At 44.5% G+C, this 26,990-nt stretch overlaps 1 protein-coding gene across 1 annotated transcript in view; it reads right to left on the bottom strand.

The window, feature by feature from the left end:
- The window catches only part of Fntb (farnesyltransferase, CAAX box, beta), a 77,329-nt gene that overhangs the window by 23,125 nt on the left and 27,214 nt on the right, over positions 1-26,990 (bottom strand). The window contains exons 3-7 of the mRNA XM_051196033.1: positions 23,407-23,479; positions 21,787-21,878; positions 9,872-10,018; positions 9,687-9,770; positions 3,044-3,130 (exon numbers count right to left, since the gene is read on the bottom strand). Coding sequence (XP_051051990.1) covers positions 3,044-3,130; positions 9,687-9,770; positions 9,872-10,018; positions 21,787-21,878; positions 23,407-23,479 — 483 coding nt within the window. The remainder of the gene's footprint in view (positions 1-3,043; positions 3,131-9,686; positions 9,771-9,871; positions 10,019-21,786; positions 21,879-23,406; positions 23,480-26,990) is intronic.

The following is a 26,990-nucleotide window of genomic DNA, read 5'->3' as shown; positions in this document are numbered from 1 at the left end:
ATTTGCCCAGGGGATGACCATGATACCCAAGTGGTAACTGTGGCAGCCTGGGACTTGGGGCAGGGTGGAGCAGCTAAAACACTAACCGAAAGCCACCATCTTTAGCAGGAAGAAACAGGCTACTAGAAAGTGAGGACAAGCCAGTAGAGTCAGCGATGGAAAAACCCTACATCAGCTCAAGTTTCTACCTTGAAAGCACACACATAGCGGGCAAACTCAGCAGCTTGGAATCCAAACTGTTCTGAGACCTGAGCTGCCGCCCACTGCAGGGCAGAGCACTGTTTGAAGTTTACAGTATGAGTCTGACGAAGTGGCTTGTCTGCTAAAAACAAAAACATCCTTTGAAGCAATCTAACAGAATTCATTCTCTACAACACACCAACCACAACATCCACAACAGTCCAAAGCTTTTCAACATATGGACACCGGGAAAATGACACATCAACTTTCAAGTTACCTACATGTTGAAAAGACCTAGACATGGGCTTTTTAAATTTTTACGTAATTGTGATTTTATTTTATGCATGCATGTATATTTTATGTATGTACCAGCATTTTGCCTACATGCTTGCCTGTGCACCACATGCATGCCTCATGTCAATGGAGGTCATTACAGGGTATTGGATTCCCTGCAATTCAAGTTACAGACAGTTACGAGGGGACAGGAGGGCGCTGGTAATTGAACTTGGATCCTCTGGATATGTTCTCTTAACAACTGAGACACATACACACACCTACACACACACACACACACACACACACACACACACACACACACACACACCACCTTTTTGAGACAGGGTCTCACTGTGTTGCCCAGACTGGTTGGTACCAAACTCCTGTCTTTACCTTCCTGAGCAGTGCTATGCTACTGCATCTAGTTCCCCCAAGGGTTTTTTGTTTGTTTTGTTTATTCTTTTTTTTAATGGGCTTTTTTTTTTTAAACATATTTTTTATTACATATATAATGTTCTGCCTGCAGGCCAGAAGAGGGCGCCAGATCTCATGATAGATGGTTGTGAGCCACTATGTGGTTGCTGGGAATTGAGTAGTCAGCGCTCTTAACCTCTGAGCCATCTCTCCAGCCCCTGTTTTGTTTATTCTTGTTTTGTTTTTTTTTTTTTTTTTTTGAGACAGTTTCTCTGTGTAGCCTTGCCTGTCCTGAAACTCACTCTGTAAACCAGGCTGGCCCCAAACTCACAGAGATCTGCCTGCCTCTGCCTCCCAAGTGCTGGGACTAGATGCGTGCACCACCACCACCTGGCTCCCCTAAGGGTTTTAAATCAGATATAATCACATGCTTGCCTGGGGAAGTAAAGAAAAACACACTGGGAAGGAATAAAAAGATTGAGAAACAGAGCACTATAAAGAAGCAAATCCAGGGACCGCCTAGTCTCAGTCTCTAACCCACCACCATTAGTCTAGGAAACACTGTGTCCTCAGGGACTGGTAGTCACTGTGAAAATCAGATTCATTGACTATGACGTGGGAAGTCAGAAGACGATGGAGCAATGCTTGCAAAATTCAAATATAGTCTACACAACTGCCAACCTATTCATCTCTAACCAGATAGACTACCAAGCAGGCTTGCAAATAAAGATACATATAGGATCTTAAAAATGCACTTTTCAGGTGCCCTTTTCTGAGAACTTTTGGAGTATTGCGTTTTATTAAAATAAATAATATTATAATAGTCTTTTTTTTTTTTTTTAAAGGACAGGGCTCCAACAAACCAGAAAAATGAAGTGATTTCATGCTGTAAGGAAGCTTCTAGATGCCTGCTGTGAAGCAAGCTGACAGCAATCTGTCTAGGTCTGAAGCAGGAGGGCAAGGGCTCCAGGAGGGAATGACCCAGAAATCCAACATACATACATACATACACACACACACACACACACACACACACACACTCACACACACTCCCAAATAAACATGCATTTATGTGCATAAATACACAAAAGAAAACATTATTTCAAATGTTTGACTGTACGAAAAATAACTTTGTAGTACTAGTGGAGAATTTGGAGATAAAGTCCTGATAAGTACATTCATGATATGTATACTAACTCTAGGAAAATTAGAGTTATACAAAAAGTATGATCATAGTATCATATGGTGTCACTGCATTGTATTTATATGGTAATGAGTACAATTTTGATAAAAATGAAGACTAACACATATATGTATTTTTTTTAAGAGGGTCTTTTGTAGCCCAGGCTAGCCTGAGCTCAAGATTGGACTGAAGATGACACTGAATTCCTACGTCAGCCTCCTGTGATTACAGGCCGAGTGTGGCTACCCTGGGCCACCAGACCCAGTTCTGTTCCAGGCGTTTTGCTCTTAGAAACAAGTCTTTGTCTCTGCCATGCATGTGGGTGAGAGTTTCTGTAGGAGTAGATCTACGTTACTGGGTTTCATAAGCGGGTGTTTTGAGATACTGCCAAACTGCTTCAGGCAATGTAGACTCCCACCAATACTACTCACCAAAGCTTTTGGTCTATGTCATTCTACACTATAACACCACATTGATGAAAGTCTGAAAATAATGTCAAGTGTTTGGGGTTTGTTTGTTTTCATTTTTGTTTTTTCAAGTCAGGGTTTCTCTGTGTAGCCCTGACTGTCCTGCAACTCACTCTGTAGACCAGGCTGTTCTCAAACTCAGAGATTCACCTGCCTCTGCCTCCTGAGTGCTGGGATTAAAGATGCAAGTCACCACTGCCCAGATAGTTTCAAGTATTTGTAAAGGGCACAACATATAACCTCTAAGACATCTCATAATTTTATATTCCCTTCCAGATTTTTTCTTTGGTTTTTTGTTTGTTTGTTTGTTTTGTTTTTTGTTTCTAAAGACAGGGTTTCTCTGGCTGTTCTGGAACTCATTCTGTAGATCAGGATGGCCTACAGTGAGATCAGGTGCCTACCTCTGCCTCCCAAGTCCTGGGATTAAAACTGTGCCCACCACCACCCAGCTCCCTTCCATACTTTTAAGTTTTAATTTTTTTGACCATTTGCTAAGGACTGGGGACCATGTAACTTCTCCCACCTTGCTATCCATTCAGCAGTGCCTTCAAAGAGGTCTGGAGTGATGATGTTGGTTAGAGAGGCCACTGAGGCAGCACAGTACGCGCTTCTGGAAAGACAGAAACAGAGAGAAGCATGTTAGGCTCCAAGAAAAGCCAGGACAAGGCTCAGTTAACTGCTTGGGTAGACTGTTGGCTTTGCTTAGTAAGATGCAGTCACATTCTGTCTTGCTCTTGGCACACAGTCCTTCTTCCTGGGCCTTGGAGAGGTGTGACATTCTGTCTGGATAGAGTTGCTCACACTATGGCTTCAGTAAAGGAACAAGGCATTCTAGTCTCCCTGCCTTCACACAGGCAGACCTCCATCTGAGGAATTAGTGGCCATATCAATTCATCTCAAAAATAAATTGATCCTTTTTTTCAAAGACTTCCAACAGTTGCCACCATCCCATCAAGGTGTTGCTGAGGCTCTCCTCACTCATTCAGACATCTCACCGCTTCAGACCTGGGGCCTCTGTCTCGATGAGGAATGTGTCTGACAGACACACTCCAAAGCAGGCCACCACACTCTCATGGCTGCTTGGGCCACACACATGAGACAGGAATAGACATCCTTACACCTCTAGAGAAAAGAGCTCTGGTTTCAAGCCCTTCATCACATATACATACATAGAAACACACATTTCAGTGAAAAAGTGAGAGCAGGGTTAGGGTGTGCCTCAGTTGGCAAAGTGTTTGCCAAGCATGCACAAACCCCTAGGATTGACCAAACTGGGTATGGTAGTGCATGCCCATAATATCAGCACTCCAGAGGTAGGGGCAGGAGGATCACAAGTTCAAGGTCATCCTCAGAACATAGCAAGTTTGAGGCCAGCTTGGGAAGCATGAGACACTGTTTCAATGGGGGGGGGTAGAAACATATCTTTTGGGTAATTCCGGGGATCTAACCCGAGCTTTGCACATAACATGCATACTCTTCTGCCAAGCTATATTTCTAGCTCCTATCTGAAAATGAACAAATAAAATGTATTCATTTGATTTAACTCTTGTCATTCTATTCTTTCAGCCATAGTTCTTCTCAGAATACTCTTTCATCTTCTTCATCTGTCACGGAACACATAGACTGCTTTTTCAAACACCCAGCATGGAAAGACAAAAATTATTTGTTTTAATTCTATTCACAAATTCCTTTTCTAAGAGCTCAGAAGGAACATAAAAGGGAAGAAAAAAAAAACATTTGGCTTCCATCTTATTCACTGTATAGACTTAACATGAAGCCAAATTTACTGAGGAATCTCTGTGGAAGCCAAGGGCATGACTGTCCTAACAGCACTGTGCCCAGCCAGGCTCCCACTGGCCGAAGGCACCGCAGGGGCATCCAGAGCAGGCAAAGAGGCAATCGTGCCAACACCAGATGTTGTCATTTACCATATGTTAACTTTGAAGGTAGGCTCTAATTTCCTCCAGGCCTTGAGCCTCGCACAAAGGCTCCGCACTGTTTTCAGAGGCTCTTGAACCCTCATGAGGCGGGGAGGAGGGCCTGTGATGTAGTCTGCCTCTCATCAGTGGAGCAAGTGACAGGGGAGGCAGTTGTGGAATCCTGTCCTCTGGGCATGACAAGGCTGGCTGCTACAGTCTTGAAATCAGAGCAGTTGTGATTACTTGAATGAGATCCTCACAAGACTGTGTCTACTAATACTCCTGTGCAGGAGGGGGAAGGGGAGCGGCATCAGACCCTTAATGGAGACTCTGGCCACACCTATTCTGAACCCTGCCCCCCACTAGCTGCATATAATCCTAGCCAGCTGCACTTGGTCCTAGGTGCTAGAGAGTATGTAGCAGGTAGAAGGTTGACTTGGGGTGAGGAGTCCAGTGATGGCAGCTATCATGACTAGATTGTTTCTTTGGTCTGTTATTGCTCTCTGTACATAGGGTGAATAGGAACCCAACCCCCACCCCAGACCAAGGCACACAACAATAATGGCTGAACAGGATAAACAGAACCAAAGATGTGTTGGGGGAGTGCAGTTCCATGGTCTCCGCTAAGGGAAATAGGACTTAGCTGTTTGGAGGGCAGACATTCATTCCATGGGGGGAAGTTTCAATGTGGCCATCTTTCCCCATATAGTATGGACTAGCATGTCGCCATGCTGGAATGGTGAGTGTGTCTTAGCCCCATACTGATACAAGATATGAAACAGAAGTTGTCTGGCCCCAAGAGGGACTGCCAGTACCCTCTAAGTGGCACAGGGTGACATGCTTACTGTAGAACCTAATTGGAAAAAAACTTTTTATAGTGGACAGCAGTTACTAAAGAGACTCATGATTGGTTAAATTGATGGAAGTGCCCTGCCGTGCTCTATACTGTTCTATACTGTTGCTGAGCAAATAACCATACATCTACATGACTCATCCAAGGTTCCGGGAGCACTGCAGAATATAAGGATATAAAATCCAAGAGAAGGGTAAAGTATTGTAGAATCCTGTCCTCTTAGGCATGGCATGACTGTTGCCATGTTAAAATCAGAGCACCTGCGATTACCCACATGACATTCAGAAGATTAAACCTATTAAAGTTCCCTTGTTAGAGAAGGGCGGGGGAGGATCTTTAGACTCCAGCCACTCACTCACTTCTTCCTGACCCCCCACCAGGTACATGCAATCCTGACCCAGTGACATGTGGTTTTAGGGGGTATGAGAGTACACAGGAAGCAGAAGACTGATGGGGGATGGGAAATCCAATGAACATGAACCATCATTCATGCTTTTTTGTGAACCACCAGTCAAGATTTTTGGAAATGCAGCTGCCCAACTCACCCACGCCCTAGAAACAATCCCAGTAAGTTCAATGGCTCAACAAGCCAGGCTTAGATGAAATTTTCTTTGATCTATTGTTGCCCTCTTTATCTGAGATGAACAGAAATAGACTCCCAGGAAAAGCCACACAGCAGATACCCAAACCACCAGTCCGAGATCACAGAGAGACGGGGAAGGAACAAGGTACAACTTTTCATGTAGTTTCTTCCTGTCTCCCAGTATCCAGCATCACAGCTCTCAAGTCTGTCTGCTTTTCTCCTCCCTCACCACTGACACCCAAACCCAAGTCATTATCATCCACCTGGATCAACCATTCATCTCCCTCCTTCCCATCCAGAAACCAGAGGACATTTACTAAAACACCATAACCCATTCACTGCAACCAGAGAACTAACACAGCTCAGATGAGATCATAGCCCTGCCCACTGAAAACCCTCTGTAATGAGCCTGAGCCTCCAGCTCCTTGTTCCCACTGTCTCCCCCCCCCCCCAGGCCTCCCAAAATTCAGTAGCATTCAACCAACTTCTCATCTCTTGAACACATCCTGCTCTGTCACCTGCTGTCTCTCCTCTATCCCCAATGAACACTACACATTCTGTAATTCATTCAGAAAATGAACAAATAAAAACATTTTGTTTTTGTTTTTTGAGATGGGTAGCACTGGCTGTCCTGAAACTCACTCTGTAGACCAGGCTGGCCTCAAACTCAGAGATCCATCTGCCTCTGCCTCCTGCGTGCTGGGATTAAAGGTGTGAGCCACCACTGCCAGGCTGCTTGTTTGTTTTTCTAGTAGTAGGGACTGAACCCGGTTCATAATGTGCCGGTTTGAATAGGAATGTCCCCCATAGACCCATGTGTTTGAATACTTGGTCCATAGTATTAGGAGGTATGGCCTTGTTGGAGTAGATGTGGCTTTGTTAGAGAAAGTGCATCACAAGGAGGCGGGCTCTGAGGTCTCTTCACAGCAATGGAAATCCTAAAACACACACATATATTAGGTAAATACTCTAAACGAAGGCTGCATGTCAATCTCTCATTTTACTTTTTATTTTGAGATAGGGTCTCAAAGCTGCCAGGCTAGCCTTTAATTTGCAATTCTGCTCAGTTTCCTGAGAAGAGTCTGGGATTACAGGCAGGCCCAGCTGTATCGGCTCCTTCCTCATCTGTTAATTGGAGGTTTCTGAGGTACCCAGAAGCCAGCCACACCTGAATAAGGCATTCTTAGAAACCACCAGGAGTTGTTCCAGGCCCCAAAGATCAAGAGATATCTGTCTAACCGGGGACTGAAGTAAACTGCTAGACAGGTGACAAACTGTCCTGTTTCCAATTTTCTCTCTTGACCATTGGCTGGTGCTTCTAGGCAAAGGAAAACCAAAAAGAAGATGGAGTGAAAAACTATGGCATTAATATTCTAGAAGGCAAGCAAGACAAGGAAAGGGGAGGATGCCTACAGGCCTGATCTGTCAAATATTTCATCCACTGTACAAATGACAACTGTGGGCTCAAGGGCGGATGGGTCCCAGGACCACACAGGAGGGGAGGGCTATGGCCAAGTGCACCTTAATGGAACACATCAAATTGACAGCAGAAGTTTCCTTGCATTTGTCTAGTATATGTGAATAAGAACACAGAACAAGATCTGCCTGCCTCTGCCTCTGCCTCTGCCTCTGCCTCTGCCTCTGCCTCTGCCTCTGCCTCTGAAGTGCTGGGACAAAGGCATGTGCCATCACGTCCAGCTGTTCTGAGATAGGGTTTCTCTGTGTAGGTCAGGCAGACCTTGAACTCATTATCCTCCTGCCTCAGCCCCTTGAATGCTCCATATTCTATGAGTTCAACCATGCCCAATTTCAATTTAAATTATTTTTATTTTATTTTGGTTTATTGAGACAGGGTTTCTCTGCGTAGCCCTGGCTGTTCTGGAACTCACTCTGTAGACCAGGCTGTCCTCTGCCTCCTGAGCGCCACCACATCCAGCTCAATTAATTATTAAAAACTAGATTGCCTTGCAAACTGCCACTACTCTCTAACAGCTGTGCGGTCTCTAGCTAAGCTCTGGCTCCACGTCAAGGCAGGTAAGGAAGTCTCCATACCTGGTTCAGACAAAGCAGATTGACAGTAGATCAGGTACCCCAGGAAACAACTGACAGCAAAGGAGTGTGCCCTCTCCTGGAGGGGTGAGGAAGCCTCGTCATCATAGCTTCGTCTATGTCACTTGATGAGATCATCTGAAACCGCAGAATTATCCTCACGCTCTCCTCTCAGGTCCTGGTCACAAACTGCTGGGGGCTTCAGAACAGACCTGTGCTTCCAGAGCTCAGCTGCCGGTGCTTTGTAGGATGCAAAGAAGGTCTGTCTGGTTGGCCTGCTTTCTTTAAAATGGTTTAAAACTTATCACCATGTGGGCACCGTGGCTTAGTTGGCTAAAGTGCCTGTCTAGTGAAAATTGTCATCATGTGTTTGTGAGCTCAGGTGGGGTATGTGCCTACTACAACACATGCGTGGAGGTCAGAGGGCAACTCTGTGTGGTCTGTTCATCCCTTTTACCAGAATCAAACTTAGGTCCTCAAGCTTGTGAGGTAAATGCCTTTACCTGTGAGCCATCTCATCAGTTCCTGGTTGGCTTTTCTGAAGACAGCATGCTAACCATGCCAAAACTCTAACACTTAAGCCAAAAGCTACACAGCTAGCACACCACTGTGAAGAATGTGCTCAAGAATCCACTATGAAGCCAGACACTTGGAGAGGCAGACAGATCTCTATGAGCTCAAGGCTAGCCTGGTCTACATAACAAGTTCCAGGCCAGCCAAGGCTCCACAGTTAGACCCTGGCACAAAACAAAACACATAGACAAAAGAAAGAGATCTTTCTATCGTTCTGATATAAAAGCTTCACCTCCTCCTAAAAGTGTATTTCTCCCAGACTAAATGTTACACAATCTCAGTGACCCACAGCATTACTTGGAGCTAGAGAGATGGCTCAGTGGTTAAGAGCACTGTCTGCTCTTCCAGAGGACCTGGATTCAAGTCCCAGCACCCACATAGCAGCTAACAACTCTCTCTAATTCCAAGATCTGACACCATCACACAGACATACATAGAGGCAAAACACCAATGCAAAATAATAATAATAATAATAATAATAATAATAATAATAATAATAATAATAAATAAAGCTATTTGTTAGTGTAATAAATATATTGCTTTTCTTCTTTTTAATTCATGCAGCCAAAGCTAGCCTTGAACTCATGATGCAGCCAAGGATGACCTTGAACCCCTGATCCTCCTGCCTCCATCTCCCAAGAGTTAAGATCATGATCACAGATCACCATACCTGGCTAGATAGACTTCTTGAGTAAAATACTAGGTTTGAGCCAATGGGTACCAATCAGTTGGCTCAAGTCTACTACACTGCAGTCTACTGGCCCACAACACACTCTGCACCCCACAGAAAAACTCTCATGTGCCTTGGGTGTTCAGCACCCTCAGGATTTCATCAAGTGCAACCAGAAAGTGTTTACAGAGTCAACTCTAGGCTTGCTTTTCCAAGAGAGGTGACAGATTATATTATATATATAATGTAATTACTTACATTAAACTATTTTACACCAAATCTAAAGCACTTGATTTTGTTTTTATCCGACTCATATTTTGACATTTACATAAAAAAAGCTACGAGATGATGACACTGGAGGACCTTAGTACCTTATTAGCAATGACCATGATACTGCGCCAGGAGCACGACATTTGCACATCAGTCTATGGGACAAAGCAGCAACTTGCCATGTTTCTTAGGCTGAGCTGTTCTGAATAGGTACATTCTAGAAGCCATGGATGCACCTGTCCTACTCACCTCACATCCACCTCACCTCCAACGTGCATGAGAAAAGAGCCATCGGGTTGCTTCAGGGAGTATAAGTATTGAAGAAGCTTCTGTCTGAGGGCAGTGGGGAGAGGGCAGAAAAAGGCAACCAATGGTCAGTGCGGTGCAGTAGGCGGAACCCTCCGAGTCTCCACCACTGCCGCCCGCAGCTTTACCTGTTGATGACGTTGTAGGCTTCCTCCGTGCCAATGATGCACAGCGCGTTGACAGCTGCATACGTGGGTGCAAGGTGTGGGTACTGCCCAGGGCCTCCTCCAAAGCCACCATCTGGACTTTGACACAGCTCCAGGAACTGACACACGCTAGGTGCATGGCCAAGAGGAAAGACAAAGTTAGACAATGTTAATTTCCAAACATCAAATTCCTTTGAGAGTCCAACTTTTTCTAATCAGCCCCCTACCTTCAAAGGGGCAAAAAGATTTAACTCTTTACCCAGCTATTGTGGTTTTCTGCACACTCCTCAGTCTTTTATTTAAGCATCTGTCTTATTCCAAGATGAGGCTGGGACAGAACCTTCACAGACCTGGGGAAGAGTCTCATTTTTTTTCAAATGATTTATTTATTATGTATACTGTTCTTATTTATTATGTATACTGTTCTGTGTACATGTCTGCCTGCAGACCAGAAGAGGGCACCAGATCTCATTACAGATGGTTGTGAGTCACCACGTGGTTGCGGGGAATTGAACTCAGGACCTCTGGAACAGCAGCCAGTGCTCTTAACCTCTGAGCCATCTTTCCAGCCCTGCTCCTGTGTGCATTTGTCTTGCGTCTTCATGGCCCATGATGCCAACTGAGGTTGTCAATACAATGAAACCAAACTGACGAGATTGTTCTGCCATTTTTCTAGGTCTTTGAGCTGTACACCAAATCTGGGCTGATCACCACCCCACACTGTAACCTCCTTGTGAGGGAGATTACAGTGATTTTCCCAGCTCTGTGATCAGTGGTGATTTCAAAGTTGCCAAAGTAACCAGGCTTATCACTGCACTTAGAAGCCAGGCAATGGCCATGGAGCACAGCCTGAGAAGGAGCTGGCATTTGCTCCTCTCTTCGGCATTGTTGATGCTTTTAAGAGCATCAGCCAGGACATTCATGGGCACCATTATAGCATCGTGGAAAGACAGTAGAAAGAGCTGGAGTGGCTTTTGTCCGGGCATGTTATCATTGTGGTGAAAAGGTAACTAAGATAGGCAGCACTGACTCACGTCCAAGGAAGGCATCTCAGCCTGTGAATTTTTTGTGCTAAACAACAGAGGCTCCAGTTTCCACACGAAGGACACCAGTTCCTGGAGGGTTTGCTGCTGGGCACGGGTGGCATCAGTTACGTTTTTGTTTTAGGTGAAATCAAGAGAGCCTTTACTTGCACAGGGTCCTCTACAGTTTACAGGAAGGGACCAATTAGGATGGCCCCAGTATAACATCCCCCTACAACTCTCAGATCATAGCCTTCCTATTGGAAAAACCTCTACCCAAGAGGCCTCCTGGCAAGCATGGCTTTCTAGTGGCCAAGGCCTTCTTTCTGGACGGTTTTATACCGTTTATTATTTATTTCCTCCCTTCTTTTCCATTTTAAAATGAGAAATAATTTATTCTTAGTCAAATATGAGTGATCAGGGCCTAGGAACATAGTTTCTGTTTGCCCCCCAAAAAAATATGTTCCAACGTAGAGGTGGGTTACATGACACTTTTAAAATCTCTTGTAAATTGATTTCTTTAAAATTAGCCCACAACATGATGGGTGTTGTTATGGCATTTGTAGCATGTGCATCGTTAGACTTTGTTCTAACCCCTCCTCCCCATCACCCTCCCTGCCGCCTGGTCTCCTCCCTTTGCCTGGCTAGCACCCTTCTGCTTTCCCTTAAGCTCTCTTCCTTCCATCTCAGGCCCTTTCTAGTTTCATGACTTACACACGCATATAAATGTGCCCATAGAGATGAAAAGGCTAATTCCCACAAAGACACATGTCCATTACTCCATCCCCACAGCACATGATCTTTCTTTTTTGAGACTGGGCCCCAAGCCTATACCAGGCTGGCCTCGATCCAGCTACGCAGCTGAGACTGACCTTGAACTTTCTGTTATCTCTGCTTCACGTCCTCAGCACTCAGATCACAGATGTGGTTTATAAAGTGCTGGGGTCAAAGCCCATGCCCTCATGGATACTAGACAACACTCCAACAACTAAACTACATCACCAGACCCGCTCTTTTCATTAATTAATTAAGTGCTTATAAGGTGGGATCTCCCATAGTTCAATGTGGCCACGATCTCAGCAATGTATCTGCTACGGTCTCCCACGTGCTATGATTACAGGTGTGAGCCATCATACACACTCCTTTTGATTTCAGGCTTTCCATTATGTAGACAAGTACAGCAACAGAAAATGATATTGACTGACCCTTTTTTTGTCTTCACGGTTAAAACAATACTCATTCACTTCTACTTATATCTAAATTTTTATTGTGGGGGCAACACAAGGATTGAAACTAGAGGTTATTGTCAGAGAAGGAAGAAAATCTAGAGCACATTTTTAAGAAACATATTTTCATAAGTTGAGTTTGCTCTTTATAGATTTTTCAACCCATGGTCAATTCTTATGGAATATCCAGAAATAAAGAGGTAACAACAATTCCTAACAAAGGCGAGCTGCCAACTGGAAGCTCTCTGCACACAAAAAAGGATTTAACTCATACAAAATTCAGCAGGCAGGCAGGAGAGATGGCTCTGTGATTAAAGGCACGTGTTGCTCTTGCACAGATCCTGGGTTCAATCCCCAGCACCCACACGGCAGCTCACAACTGTCTCCAGTTTCAAGGGATCTGATGGTCTCTTCTGGCCTCCATGGGAACCAAGCAGACACATGGTGCACAGACATACATGTAAGCAAAACACTCATACATGTTAAATAAAAATTAATCTAAAAACAAAAAACTCAACTGCCTGCAGCTAGAAATACATGCTGCGAGGTCCTGGGTTCAAGCCTAGCATCACACAATACTTTTTCCTTTTTTTTTTTTTTTTTTTTTTTTTTTGTTGTTGTTTTTGTTTTGGGTTTTCGTTTTTTGTTTTGTTTTGTTTTGTTTTTCCCCAAGCTTTTAAGTCTATCCTGGAATTCACTCTGTAGACCAGGCTGGCCTCGAACTCACAGAGATCCGCCTGCCTCTGCATCCCAAGAATTGGGGATTAAAGGTGAGCTCCACCAACACCCGGCTCACTTTTTCCTTTCTTTTGGTCTTTTGAGACAGGGTATCTCTTTGACAAAGTGAGACAGGGTCTAACTTTGATCTCAGAATCCTGTCTCAGTACTTTCCAAGTACTTGAATTACACATGTGCCTGTATACCGAGCCACCATAAGTTTGAGGCCAGCCTGAACTATGTAGAAAGTTCAGGCTAGCCTAAGCTACAGAGTAAGACCTTCAAAAACATAACAAAAAAAAGAATAGATACTAAAGAGTCACCTAGTATCCATTTCTTCCCTGGCTCCTAAGATAGAATACTGTAATGGAATGTAACACCCCTGACACAGTAGCCTGTACTTAGGAATGAGTGGGGATCTGAATGTTCCAAACACCTTGCTGTCATGGCTGCACTCCAAGCTCCCTCAGCTGACTGCCATGAGGTTGCCTGAGGAAACTGGAAGTGGGTGGGGCTCCCCTGTGCCTTACCCTTCCATACTCCAGAACGTTCTGACCCTGAGGCTTTCCACCTTGCACCTTCAGGAACAAACACACTGACTGAAGTGACAAGCTGTCATTAGCAGACTTCCTAAGCAACTTTAAAAACCAATGGTACTGTGACCTCTCGGAAAGGGGAGAAACAAAGACCAAAAATTCATCAGCTAATAAAAACTGGCAACTAGGAAGCTCTGTGCAAACACCCAGAGGGATAATGACAAATACTCAACAAAAGCATCCCTTCGATTATGCCACAGATACAGGTCTGGGCAGGGCTGTTTAGGAGGAGCTCTGCATCACTTCTGCATCACAGTTTTCACATCAATGACCAGCAGAGGGGAAACCCTCTTATACACAAAGGATTTACAAACCCAACCATGTGCACCGGAATCAACAGAATAAAAAACACCTGGGCTGACTGAAGCCGAGAAGGCTGGGCTAGTTCCAGGCCAGGTGACTCGGGTACCCACAGACGCTGAGCACCATTCATCTTTGCAGCACAACTGGAATTACTCTGGGGGATGTATTTTTAAAACCCAGTAATTGAGCCATACCTAATACCAACTAAATCAGAATCGTTGAGGGCAGATGAAGGTGGCAGGTTTTCGAATCTCCGTGTGACTCCAAATAGCCTAGATCTCACTATGTAGACTAGGTTGGTCTTGAACTCACAGAGATCAGCCTGCCTCTGCTTTCTAAGTGCTGGTGGTGTGCACTACCATGTCCAGCTTAGTTTTGTTTTGTTCAAAGGGTCTCCTTCTGTGGCCCAGGCTGGCCTGCACCTCACTATACAGAACAACTTAGCCTTGAACTTGCATCAATTCTCCTGCTTTGGTCTCCTGAGTGCTGGGATTACCAGGAACGAACCACCACATTCAGCTGATTCTGCACTTCTAACACATGCCCAGGTCATGACTATGGCACTGGCCTGAGAACCAACCAAACACACTGTAAAGATCAATTAAAAACCCCTGTCGCGTCTAACAAGCAGCCCTAATCACTAGGGGGGTGGGGGGAGTTAAATTTCAGTACAAATTAACTAAAGTAAAAAATCCAGCCCCTCGGTCTCACAATCCACTTTCAAATGCTCAGAAACTGTGCTTTGCTAATGGTGAACACGCTGGATCACACATTTGGCACAGAACCTTCCATTATTGTGGGACGTTCTATCAAACATATTGCTTTTCTGGCATTCAACCGTTACAGAGAATGTAAAACTTGTGAGGAAATCGAGTTCAAGGGAAGGGTATTCTGGCCTTAGTTTTGTTTTTTGGTTTTTTGGGTTTTTTTCCATTTATTATAATGTAAGTATGTATGTGCATGATAGGACACCAGACATGTGGAAGGCAGAGAATAACTCTGTGTACTTGATTCCCTCCTTCCAACTTTACAGGGATTCCGGGGAACAAACTCGGTCATCAAGCTTTTGTGTTAGTTAAACAACCTGCTGAAACATCTCACAGGCCTCTTTGATTTGTCATGGTGGTTTGACTAATAAAAGTCAGAATGAGGGGCTGGAAAGATGGCAGAGCACTGGCTGCTCTTCCAGAGGTCCTGAGTTCCCAGCACCCACACGGTGGCTCACAACCATCTATAATGAGATCTGGTGCCCTCTTCTGGCATGTAGGAATACATGAAGGCAGACTATTGTATACATAATAAAAGAATAACTCTTTAAAAAAAAAAAAAAGTGGGGCCCAAGGACTCAAAAGTATATAAATAAGCAAACAATGTAAACCAACAGGAAAACAAATCAGAGACCACTTAAGAATAAAACAAATGAAGCGGGTTCGACTAGCAAATAACATACTGGGGGTCAGTACTGTGGGGGAAGGGAAGCATATAAACACTGTATCAGAAAGAACTAGGAACAGAGTGGGACAAGGACCAGCGATTAGGGCCTGTGAGGTATGCATAAATCAACAACAAAGTATTCTTGACAAAGGCGTCAACACAGCACTGCTAAGAACTGCACCTGGCTCTAGCCTCCATTTTCCAACTAAGAGGAGGACAGATTATACTTGTAAAAATATCTAAATATTTAAAAAAACAAAAATGCTAAGGCTGAAAGGGGACCAAACTACTAAAAGGATTAATATTATGGACAAACATCCAGGAGGATGCCCAGGTACATACATTCTTCATGCATTCAAGGGTCACCAAACAAACTCTAGGATATTACAAAAAGTGAGGCTTGTCTGCAGTAAGAACAACTTAGCTTGGACTTTAAAAACACTTCTGGTCTGGGGTCGTGTAGCCTGATGGTAGATTGCTTGCCCAGCAAGCACAAAGGTGCAATCTCCATCTCCCAAAAACAAATAAGTAAGTAAAAATGGTAACAAAATAAAAGTCAACAAAGTAGAACAAACTTCAGCACCAAAACAGGTTGCAGCAGAGACCACAGGCCCAGAGTAAGTTACAAGGATAACTGTAGCAGGGAATAGGAACAGCCGCCCATCAACAGGACGGCTCAGGACGAGCAGTGAATGCTTGAGTGCCAACCCCTGGCCTCTTCACTGTGCCTCTTTCAGAGTCACTCTACAAATCGGCCTTATCTCACATAACAGACCGGCACTGCCATGGCTATGGAGTCCAACAGTGAACACCATCCCTTGTTGATCCCAGGAGGCTAGAGGTACCAGGGTCTTTGCTAAGCATCCCCATCTGGAAGGCTGTTTGGGAAGCATGATCAAGTTTAAAATGAGTTATTTAGAGCAGGGTTTCTCTACACTGGCAGGACTGACCTGCACAGTTTTCTGTTTCAAGATTTATCCCAACAAAAGGTATTTAGTGGCCTCCCTAGCCTACATCCACTGGGCACCAGCAGAACCTGGCCCAGGAAAGCACCCAGAAGACAGATGACTAGGTATGATGTGACTAGGTATGATGTCATCGTGCCACTTATATTTTAACTTTAAGTTTTAAAGGAGGGTCTGGGGTTGTAGCTCACTTGGCAGACTGCTTGCTTAGCATCAGTAAAGCTCTGGGTCCCAATCCTAGCAGCATGTAAAATGTGACATGGTGTACAGCACCACATGCAGTTCATGCAATACTGGAGACTGAGCCTAGGACTTCCTGCACGCTAGGCAAGTGCCCTACCGGTAGAGCTACATCCTGGACCTAAAAGCCTAACTTTAACACACAATGGGCTCCCCGTGATTTTCGCTTTGCTCTGTGTGTGTCGTTAAAGTAGCCGTTAATAAATAGCTAAGAATGGGGATCACGTTAAAGTACTTCCTTCAATGCTAAAATCATTAAGCCAAGCAAGTGTTCCGTTCCAAAATGCTTACTCATTTATTTTATGTAAGCACTTAAATAAATGTATATATAACCTCCTAGGAGACGTAATCCAAACCCCCACTTCTGAATTTATTATTCTTGATATAGCTGATACCTGCAATAATAAAGGCCTGGCCTCGCTAGCCTTGGTCAGCCAGCACAGAAGTGATTCTGTCCACTAGAGGGAGCGCAGCTTATACTACTTCCTACACAAATGAGCTGAGGAGAAACCTTTCACATGTGCACGCGCACACTCACACTCTCACACACACACACACACACACACACACACACACACACACACGCTGGAGATGAGGGCAGGGAATTATTAAAACTCCCAAGCTGGCTCTCTGCTGCAAGGTCACCTTAACATTTGTAGGTGGGAGAAACAGACCACATTTCAAAGCATTCCCTTTCCTTGTGAAAAATAAATGAAAAGAGGATATGAATCTGAGGAGCAAGGGAGGAATAGGCAGGAGAAGCCACAGGGGTGGGAGAAGGAAAATAATGTGATTATATTTAACTTAATTATTTAAATATTTTTAATTATTTCAAACAATAAAAATTTTAAGCCAGGCGGTGGTAACGTGGCACACACCTTTATCCCCAGCACTTGGGAGCAGAGGCAGGAGTATCTTAGCCAGTTCCTGGTCCACAAAGCAAGTTCCAGGACAGCTAGGACTGTTGCACAGAGAAAGTTAGTCTCAAAAAAAATAACAATAATTTTAAATAAAATCCCACAAGAATCAAGATCTTTCTATGTCTTCAACTGCAAGCTCCCACAACATATGAAATGTGACTGTTATTTCTCTTGAGGTTTTGGTTATAACCCTCGGCCTTTAAAAGCTAAGTTATCTCTCTTGCCCTGATTTTAAAAGATTTATTGCAGACAATGTCATGGCTTGGTTAAAGTGACTGTCTAGTTAAAAAGACTTATTTATTTATTATGTATACAGTGTCATGCCTACATGTAGGCCTGCAGGCCAGAAGAGGGCACCAGATCTCATTACAGATGGCTGTGAGCCATCATGTGGCTGCTGGGAATTGAACTCAGGACCTCTGGAAGACCAGCTAGTGTTCTTAACTATTGAGCTCTCTTTCCAGTCCTGATTTAGTTTTCTAAAATTAATTTTTAAAATACATCTTTCAAGCACCTGTCTTTAAGCCCAGCACTCAGGGACAGAGCGGGTGGATCTTTATGAGTTGCAGGCCAGCCAGGTCTATATAATGAGTTCTAGGACAGCCAGGACTACATAGAGATCCTGTCTCAAAAACAAAAAGAATTAAAAAAAAAAAAAAAAGTCTTTCAAAATGTAGGGAATCAATATTTGAGTACATTAATGGATAAAAGGATAAACCAAAAATTAAAAATAAAATAGATAAATTAAAAGCCATTATTCTAGTTTAGGCAGTCTGAAAAAAAAAAATCATTATTTCCTTCCCAATGAGCAACTAGGTTCTGACCATAGTAAGTATTATCTGGACCATCAATTAAGTGTTCTAAGCACAATACAAAAATGAAGCACTGTTATGAAAAAGTCTTAAGTCATTTAAACGTTCCTTAAATTGGGGGCCATCAAGAAAGTGCAGCGTGTAAAAGCACTTGTCACACAAGACTGACATCAAAAAGCTAGATGTGGGGATTCGAACACATAATATAATCCAGCACTCCTACATGGAGATGGGAGGTGGGCACAGAACCACCTGGAAGCTCCTGAGCCAACCAGTCTGGAGTGTGCTGAGCCTCAGAAACAAGGGAAAAACAAGCAAGCAAGCAAACAAACAAAAAACCCCTGCTGAACGAGGGGGAGAACCAACTACCAAAAGTTGTCTTCTGGCCTTCACACATGCGCCACGGTGCAGGCGTGCCTACACCAGTGACCAGCACTCTCACATGCACACCATACCACACTCACACAACAAAAACAACAACAAAATAAAAATATATGGTCGGGAGAGATGGCTCAGGGCGTAAGAGACTTGCTGTGCGAGCATGAGACCTGTGCTTGGGAATGTGCACACATGTGCATATATTTCACACACACACACACACACACACACACACACACACACACACACACAATCAAGCTAGGGGATACAGCCTAACAATGGGACACTTACCAGCATGCACAAGGCCCTAGATTCACTCCCTAGTACTGGAAATGAAAAACTGGACTTAGTGTGGTGGCTTATGTCTGAAGTCCCAGCACTCAAGAGACTGAAGCAAGAAGCTGCCATGAGTTCAAGGCCAGCCTGGGCTGCAGAGTGAGTTTCTGTCTACAAAGTAAGATCTGTCTCTAAAACCAGAAATGAATTAAAAAACAAAAGTAAGGTTTATTAAATCAATGCTCAAAAGAACCATGAATAAATGCTTTTAAGGCAGTTGTGAAACAAACTCTTAGCCATTAATTATTAAAGTGATTCTCAAAATTGAGACAAATTGGCTCTTTATTTTCAAAATATCCATTTTGGCAGGGAGGGGATGACAGGGTCTCACTATGTAGCCCTAACTAGCCTGGAACTCCCTATATAGTCCAGGCTGGCTTCAAGATTCACAGCGATATGCCTGCCTCTGCCTCCCCAAGTGCTGGTATTAAAAGCACCTGGCTAAAACATTCTTTTAATAATACAATAATAAAGATATACTGTAGGAAACCCAAATAAGCTTAGAGTTGAAAAATTTGTAATCACTTTTTTTGTTTGTTTTTTGAGGCAAGGTCTTACTATGTAACTCTGGTTGTCCCAGACCTCACTGCATAGGCCTGGAACTCAGAGATATCCACCTGCCTCTGTTTCTGCCTCTGGAGTGTTGGGATTAAAGGGGTGCCCAGCTAAAATATTATAACCACTTTCAGTCTCACTATCCAGACTGAACTGTAGCACATGTACATGTAACCTGAGTTTTTGTTTTGTTTTTCTGTACATAATCATCATTATTTTTTGTTTGGTTTATTTTTGTTTTTGTTTTTTTTCCTTTTGATATGGGGATAGGTTGCACTGTAAGGGATCAAACCCAAGGCCTCTGCCATTCTAGGCAAGCTCTGCACCACCGTAGTAAAGCCACAGCCCTTTTCTGTCTGTGTTTATAAGAGGTCTTGCTGGCCTGACTCTAGATAATCCTCCTACCTCATCCTTCTGAGTGTGCCCCACTACACCTGGCTTCCCATCTATCTATGCTCTATAATGGTTGATGTTTTTAACCATGTGTTTTCACATCATATCCCTTTACATACACATTCTTGTATGCAAATATACACAAATATAAAAATCTTTAAATGGCTGAATATTTCATGTACTACCATGCAATTGATCCACCTAAACTTCAAGTGAATTTTAAAGCATCTCTCACTACTGATGCTGCTCACTATGAAAAGCCCTTTAAAGGGGCCCCTCTTCCCATATGTCTCCCTCTTCCCACCATGGGTGTCCCAGGTCAGACTCAGGTCATCACACATCGAGGCAGGTGCCTGCTAAGCCATCCCACACACACCTCTCTTCCTATCTGGTGGCATTGCCACAAAAGCAGCTGTGACACTGACTTCCTCACATAAGACACTGAAAAAAGGACCATCTATATAACCTAAAAAACAAAAACAAAAACAAAAGCTGATGGTTTGAGCTGTTCACTGCAGGAGCCCCGCCTGGTCTCTGCACTTCGCAGGCTCTGTGACCTCCTCTCTCAGACCTCCACGAATCTCTCCCTGAATCCTCCCGTCTCTCATACGCATCTTTCTTTCCTATTCTAGCGTACATCCTGACAGTGTGGGTGTTGGGTTGGGGGGGGGGGCTTCCCAAATTACTCTCAACCCCCAACTGGTATTTCAAAAACACATGCGCCTTTATTTTGACAGTTAAATTCCTGCTACTGCAGAAACCATGTCCAACTCCACTTCCAGGGCTGGAAGCAAGAAGGCTTGTTGCAATATTTGGATTATAAAAACAATGCATATTTTCCCTCCGCCTCAGAAATACAAATTCTAAGGGTTAATGGCTTGATTCTTTATTATCTTCTCCATCCACATTCATCACAAGACACCCTTCCCAGGAAGGCAAGAATGAGAGGTTATTGTTAAAGAGAATGAATGAGACAATGTGGGGTTCTGTTCTTCTGACCTGACAATGTGACCGAGGCAGGGGCTCTGGGACTAGGGAGGGCTCTAGCAAGCCTCCACCAATCTTGGCTCAGCTGCCATCTTCTGCTGTGGGAAAACAAACCTGCCTTGGGTCCTTGGGTCCCAAACTCCTCACCCTTGGGAGTACAAGGGAGCAGAGGCACACAAGCCAAAAGGACACGCTCCCAGTAAACCCTTAGGTTCAATCTTGGCCATCCTTTCCTATCTCAGGTATTTCCAAGGTTGGAGGCATGATCAGTTTTGGGGTTTTTTTTTTTTTTTTCCCTTAAGATACACTTCACAAGAGCCATCTGCACCAGCAGCTTGGGACACATCTAAGTTGTTTACATGTCTAGTCATCAATCAGAGGTCTATTAAAAATGTGAGTCATGGCACTGGTACACTACAGCAGTAACCCTCCAGTCCTGTGGAGAGCTGGTCTGTCCCCAAGCACTATACCGCCATGGAGGTATTCAAGGAAGGCAAGAATATTCTGATTCACACAGTGGTGAATGCTTTCCATAACAGCTCTGAAACACACATTTTATCACGACTGTCAGAGATGATGGTGAAGACTCTTACAGATGGCAGCAAGAATACATGGGAGGTAGAGGCAGGTGGATCACTGTGAGTTCAAGGCCAGCTTGGTCTACATAGCAAGTTCTACGACAGCCAGGTCTACAAAGAAACACTGCCTTAAAAGAAAAGAAAAAGGAGAGAGAAAGAGGGGGAGGGGGAGAGGGAGAGAAAGGGCCACGGGGGGGGGGGGGGACGGGGAACAGAACTTCTCTGGAAGTTCAAAGAGTCCTTCTACCCACCAGCTCACAACAGGCTTTGGAGTGGAGGAGTTCCTGGAAGTTGCTGGAGGTCAAGGGAAGGGCAAGTGTTTCTTTGTGACACCCTTTCCTCCCCATTTACAACAAATAAAAGAGGAACAAAAAGAATTTCAAATCCAAGATGTGATTGGAGAGGACACCCCAGGTTCCCCAAAACCAGACTTACTCTGAAGCCACTAACTGGGGGATGGGCTCATCTAGGAGTTCCAAGCTGTGCAGGATCCAGTAGCAGAGCCAGGGGCGGCTGGCATCTAGACACTGTGGACAAGGAGAAAGCACACCCTTTATTCAGTCGCTCCAAGATCTTGTGGACAAGGCTACGTCTGTCTTAGCCCCTGAAGCCTAGCAAGAGGAGGAGGTACCCTTGCTTGGACAGCAATCAGTAAATGAAAGATGCTTTGCTTTGTGGCCTTAGCCAGGAGATGAAAAGTCTGTCTGTGACAAAACAACAATAGGAAACAAGTCTCAAACCCAGCCGGTCCCTTCCCTGCAGATGTCCAAGCAAGTCTGAGCAGAAAACTTACACACAGGGAAGTTAAAAACTGCTGTTGTCCTAGTGCAGACCCAAGGAAACACATAATCTTAAATTCATTCATTTACAGATTCAGCAATATTTGGTATCTACTTGTGCCAAGCATTACATACGTTATGGGCATGGTCATAATGGAAAACTGATTCTGAGTCTCGGGATGCTCAGCATGTAGAATATCAATGTGACTGTACTAGAGAAGGAGGCAGTAGACACATATGCGTAAGCTGCCCCATGTCTTTCTAGAACAAGGGGAACATGTGAACACATACACACACACACACACACACACACACACACACACACACGTGTTAAGTGCTGCTGTGAGCGGGAATAGCATTGAGGACCTGGAGGAGGCTGAGTGTGGGTGGAGACCGGGCAAAAGCTTCTGAAGGTAATGTGTGTGGACAGACCTTGATCCTAATTCAAGTCAGACGTGGCTGCTGAGTACCCACCCCATGCTGGACAGGGCAGGTGGGGTGTAGACTGTGTTACTCAGGTTGCCCATGAGACTTGGAAAACCCCTCCACACACACACACACAAAAATCAAATATAGGGGCTGGAGAGGTGGCTCAGTGCTTAAGAGCACTGGCTGTTCTACTAGAGGTCCTGAGTTCAGTTCTCAGTTCTCACAGGGTGGCTCACAACCATCTATGACTGTAGTCCCATGGGAACAGATGCCCTCTTCTGGTGTGCAGGTGAAAACATGCAGGCAAAACCCCATATACATAAATACATAATCCTTTAAAAAAATCAAATACAGAACTCTGAAATAAAAGCCAATTCAAGGCAGAGCTCCCCTTTGTGAAGGGAGGCAGGGAGACAGGACTGCTGGCCATAGCCCTTTCTACCCCACCACAGTTCTCCCATGAATCTCCTGGCTCTGAGAATCTGTGTTTAGTGTCTCCTGGGATCCAAGTACTGGTCCCATAGCCAGTTGTGTGGGGTGTGGGGACGACAAGGCACCTGCCTTAATTTAGATGTCCAGGAAGTCACCATAAAGCATGCTATGATCAAATGGTGGGGAGCCCCAGACCATCCAGGGTCCCACCAGCTCTAGGGGCCAACAAGGAGCAGGGAGACCTTATTTAGCCCCTTTCAAGTGAAGTCCCAGCTCTGAAACAGCAGCCTGTTTGCCGCCAGAGCTACGTGGTACGAGAGATGCGTCTGCAACAGGTGAAAACCAACAGCTATTTTTGTGTTCAAATAGGAGCATGCCCAGTGCTTGACAGAACGTTCCCTGGCAACATGTTTACCTCATAGGCATCTGTCAGTTGTCGAAGGCCTCTTTTCAGATAATGGAAATGCTTCTCCCTCTGCAAAATGAGCCTGGAAAGACAAAGAACCTGTAAGCTCATGCTCCCACTACACACACACACACACACACACACACACACACACACACTCACACACACACTCACACACACACTCACACTCACACACACACACACTCACACTCACACACACACACACACACACACACACACACACACACTAAATGGGATCCCTGGTAACTTCAGTATGTACCAGGGAAAAGAGGCACACATCTGAGTTCCCTGCTGTGCCTACACACTGTCCTGGAAGATGTTAACCTTGTGAAGGAGGTGACTGCCCTGCACTGAACACACACTGCTAGGTAGTGACAGTCTATCCAGAAAGCTCCCCCCGGGACCCAGGAACAGGTTATCCTGGGACTGCCCAGGACTGGGATTGCTGTGAGCAATCTAACTCAGAACCTTGCTGCTTCCCTGACTTGGTCAACCGCAGTCATTTCTTCTAGGACCACTGTACTTTGTTCCCTGCCCACCCCTTCCTTGGCTGTCCATCTGTCCCAAAATTCCACCTCCCACATGCTGACCCACAGCCATGGCCAGAGGCTACTTTCTGTATTCCACGGCCATTCACACCCCTGGCACTGGGATCAGCAATACTGGCTTTAAGATGGAATGTGCTGCCCATGGCCACCTGGGAGGGCAAAGAGAGAGGCGGGACTTCTTGCTTAGTGTTGGAAAATGGCCTTTATGGAGACGTTCGCCAAGCCTGCTGACTATGGAAATAACGGGAAAGAGAACCATTCTCTTCTAGGTAGTCAATTCAACAATTGTTTCCAGAACTCCCACTGTTCTTTGCTCAGAATATGATCACTAATGTGGTCTCTACCTCAGAAAAATCTTCCAATGCAGGAATAGAAATAATATCTTTTTTTAAAAAAAAAAAAAAGAAGAAGGTAAGAAAGAAAATGGCGGTGCCATCCACCTATCCCAGCACTCAGAGGGAAGGAGGGCCACAAGCTCAAAGCCAGCCTACATAAAAGACCATTCTCAGAAAAAAATCCATAATGGCATCAGGAGATGGCGGGGTCTTTGAGCATTAAGATGGGCTATTCATTAACTCACTGAGGGGTTGTTAGCGCTTTTCTCAACTGAGTAGGTTGTTTTCAAGCATCAGTTGTTATTCTATGAAGCTAAGCCTCACTCTACCTCTTCCCCAGGCAGCTACTTGCCTTTTGCTTTCTGCCCTGGGCTGAAACAGAGCAAAGGCCCTCACAGAAGTCGATCAGATGCTGCCATGCTACTCAGCTCCCAGCCTCCAGAATCATTAACCCTGGGTGTGGTGGCATACACCTTTGACCCCTCCTCAGGAGGCAAAGACAGGCAGATCTCTGTGAGTTCCAGATGTCAGGTCTACATAGCAAGTTACAGGCCAGCCAGGGCCACAAAGTAAGGCCCTGTTTCAAAACAAAAGAAAAAAAAAATCCTGGAAACAAAGCTGGGCATAGGAGCCCATGTCCATAAACCCATTATTCAGAAAGCAGAGGCAAGAGAGCTGTTATTAGTTCAAAGCCAGCTCAGTCTACATAGTGAGTCCCAGGCCATCCTGAGAATTTGTCTCTAAAACAAAACAAGCAAAACCTAAGAGCAAATGGGGGCCACTGAAATAAGGATGGCCCTGAAAACATGCTAAGCAAATGAAGCCACTTACAAAATATTGCATGTTATATGATAAACGCCCACAAAGGGAAAGACCTGAGAGACAGAAAACAGATTAATTGGCTGCCTAGGGTTCAGGAAAATGAAGGAGCTGAGGACAGAGGCTAAGGGCAATAAAATATTCAAAAATTAGCCCTGGTGAAGGTTACATAACTGTGACTACACTAAAACCAATGAATTATACATTTCAACTCAATGACTTATGTAACTGTATTTCACTAAACATTGTTTTTTCTAAAAAGAAACCAAGCTGGACATGGTGATGTGTACCTATAATCCCAGCATTCAGGAGGCCAGTCCAAGGCCAGAGAGTTCCAGACTTCCAAGGCTATTAAAGCACTTTGATGATTCCTATGGGATAGCCTCACTCTTCCTGGGGAGTGGATGGGGGGGGGTGAGATGGGGTGGGTGGAAGAGCATGGGAGGACAGGAGGGAGAAGGAACTGGGATCAGTATGTGAAATAAGATTGTTTTTTATTTAAACTTTTAAAAAGGGGGAGGGAACACTTTCTATCCTACCCTAAGGACCTGAGTTTGATCCCTGAATCCTGTGTAAGGGCAGGAGGGAACCAGTTCCACAGTAGTCCTCTGACCTCCACATGGGCCTGCCCATACCACACCCACACCCACACCCACACTAATAATAATAATAACAATAACAATAATAATAACAACAACAACAACAATAACAATAACAACAATAAGCGAGTAAAAGAATTTAAAGGTAGTTACTAAAGTAGTTTAGGCAGCAGGAGACGTGACCCTCCAATAAGGAAGAATTCTACATCCTCAGAGACAGAAATGATGCGATAAGTGGATGTATGAAACCAGCCAAATCTAGGACTCTGAAGTGGAGAAGAGCAGACAGAGGAAACTATGTGGGGTGCCAGCCCCTGATTTCTTGGGAATGAGGAATGCATATCCTAGGAGCTAAAGCCTGGCTGCTGTAGCAAGGGCATTAGGGAATCTACATGAGATGAAAGGATTGAAAGCCAAAAACTATAAACATACTATAAACATTTTAGTGAAGCCAGTCAGCTGACATTTTTGGGTGGATTCTTGGTAATTTTTTTTTTTTTTAAAGACAGAGATTCACTGTGTAACCAGGTTGGTCTCAAACTCAAAATCCTTCTGCCTGAGCCTGAGGGTTTATGTTGTGCCTGTGTGCTATCGCCTGGCTTCCTTGCTAGGACTGTTTAGGAGACAGCAGTGGGGTGGATGAGGGGGAGAGCAGACTAAGCAGGAGGGAGGGGAAATGCTAAGCAGATTTCTGAAACAGCTCATATGTCCTGGCACAGCCTGAATAGGATGGAAACTTGGGCTAGCATGGCTATGACAAGAACGAATAAGATCATTAATGGAGACTAAGAAATCAAGTCAGGTAAAATTAAGTATGGTATTTGGACTACTAACTGAACAAGTCTAACCTAAGTAGTCCAGGTTGGCTTTGAACTGAAGGTCTTCATGCCTCACCCCCACAAGTACTAGGGCTACATGCATGTACCACAAGCCAGGCTTTGGCTGGGGTTTTTTGGATGTGTTTTGTTTGTTTGGTTGGTTGGTTGTTTGGTTGGTTTGTTGGTTTTGGCTTTTTGAGACACGATTTCTCTGTGTAGACCAGACTAACCTAGACTCAGAGATCTATCTGCCTCTACCTCCTGAGTGCTGGGATTAAAGGCATGTGCCATCATACATGGCATTTTTAGTGAGTTAAACAATTAAACAAATCCTTCAAACATACAGAAATGAGCCAGCTCAGCAAGTAAGAGCACTTGCCACCATGGTCTGATGACCTGAGTTCAATCCCTGGACCCCACATGGGAGAACAAAACTGTCTCCTGCAAACTGTC

This window comes from Phodopus roborovskii, unplaced genomic scaffold, assembly GCF_943737965.1.
Source record: "Phodopus roborovskii unplaced genomic scaffold, PHOROB, whole genome shotgun sequence".
Classification (NCBI taxonomy): Eukaryota; Metazoa; Chordata; class Mammalia; order Rodentia; family Cricetidae; genus Phodopus; species Phodopus roborovskii.
Note: the sequence above shows the minus strand (reverse complement) of the source record. Positions and strands in the feature narration are given on the sequence as shown.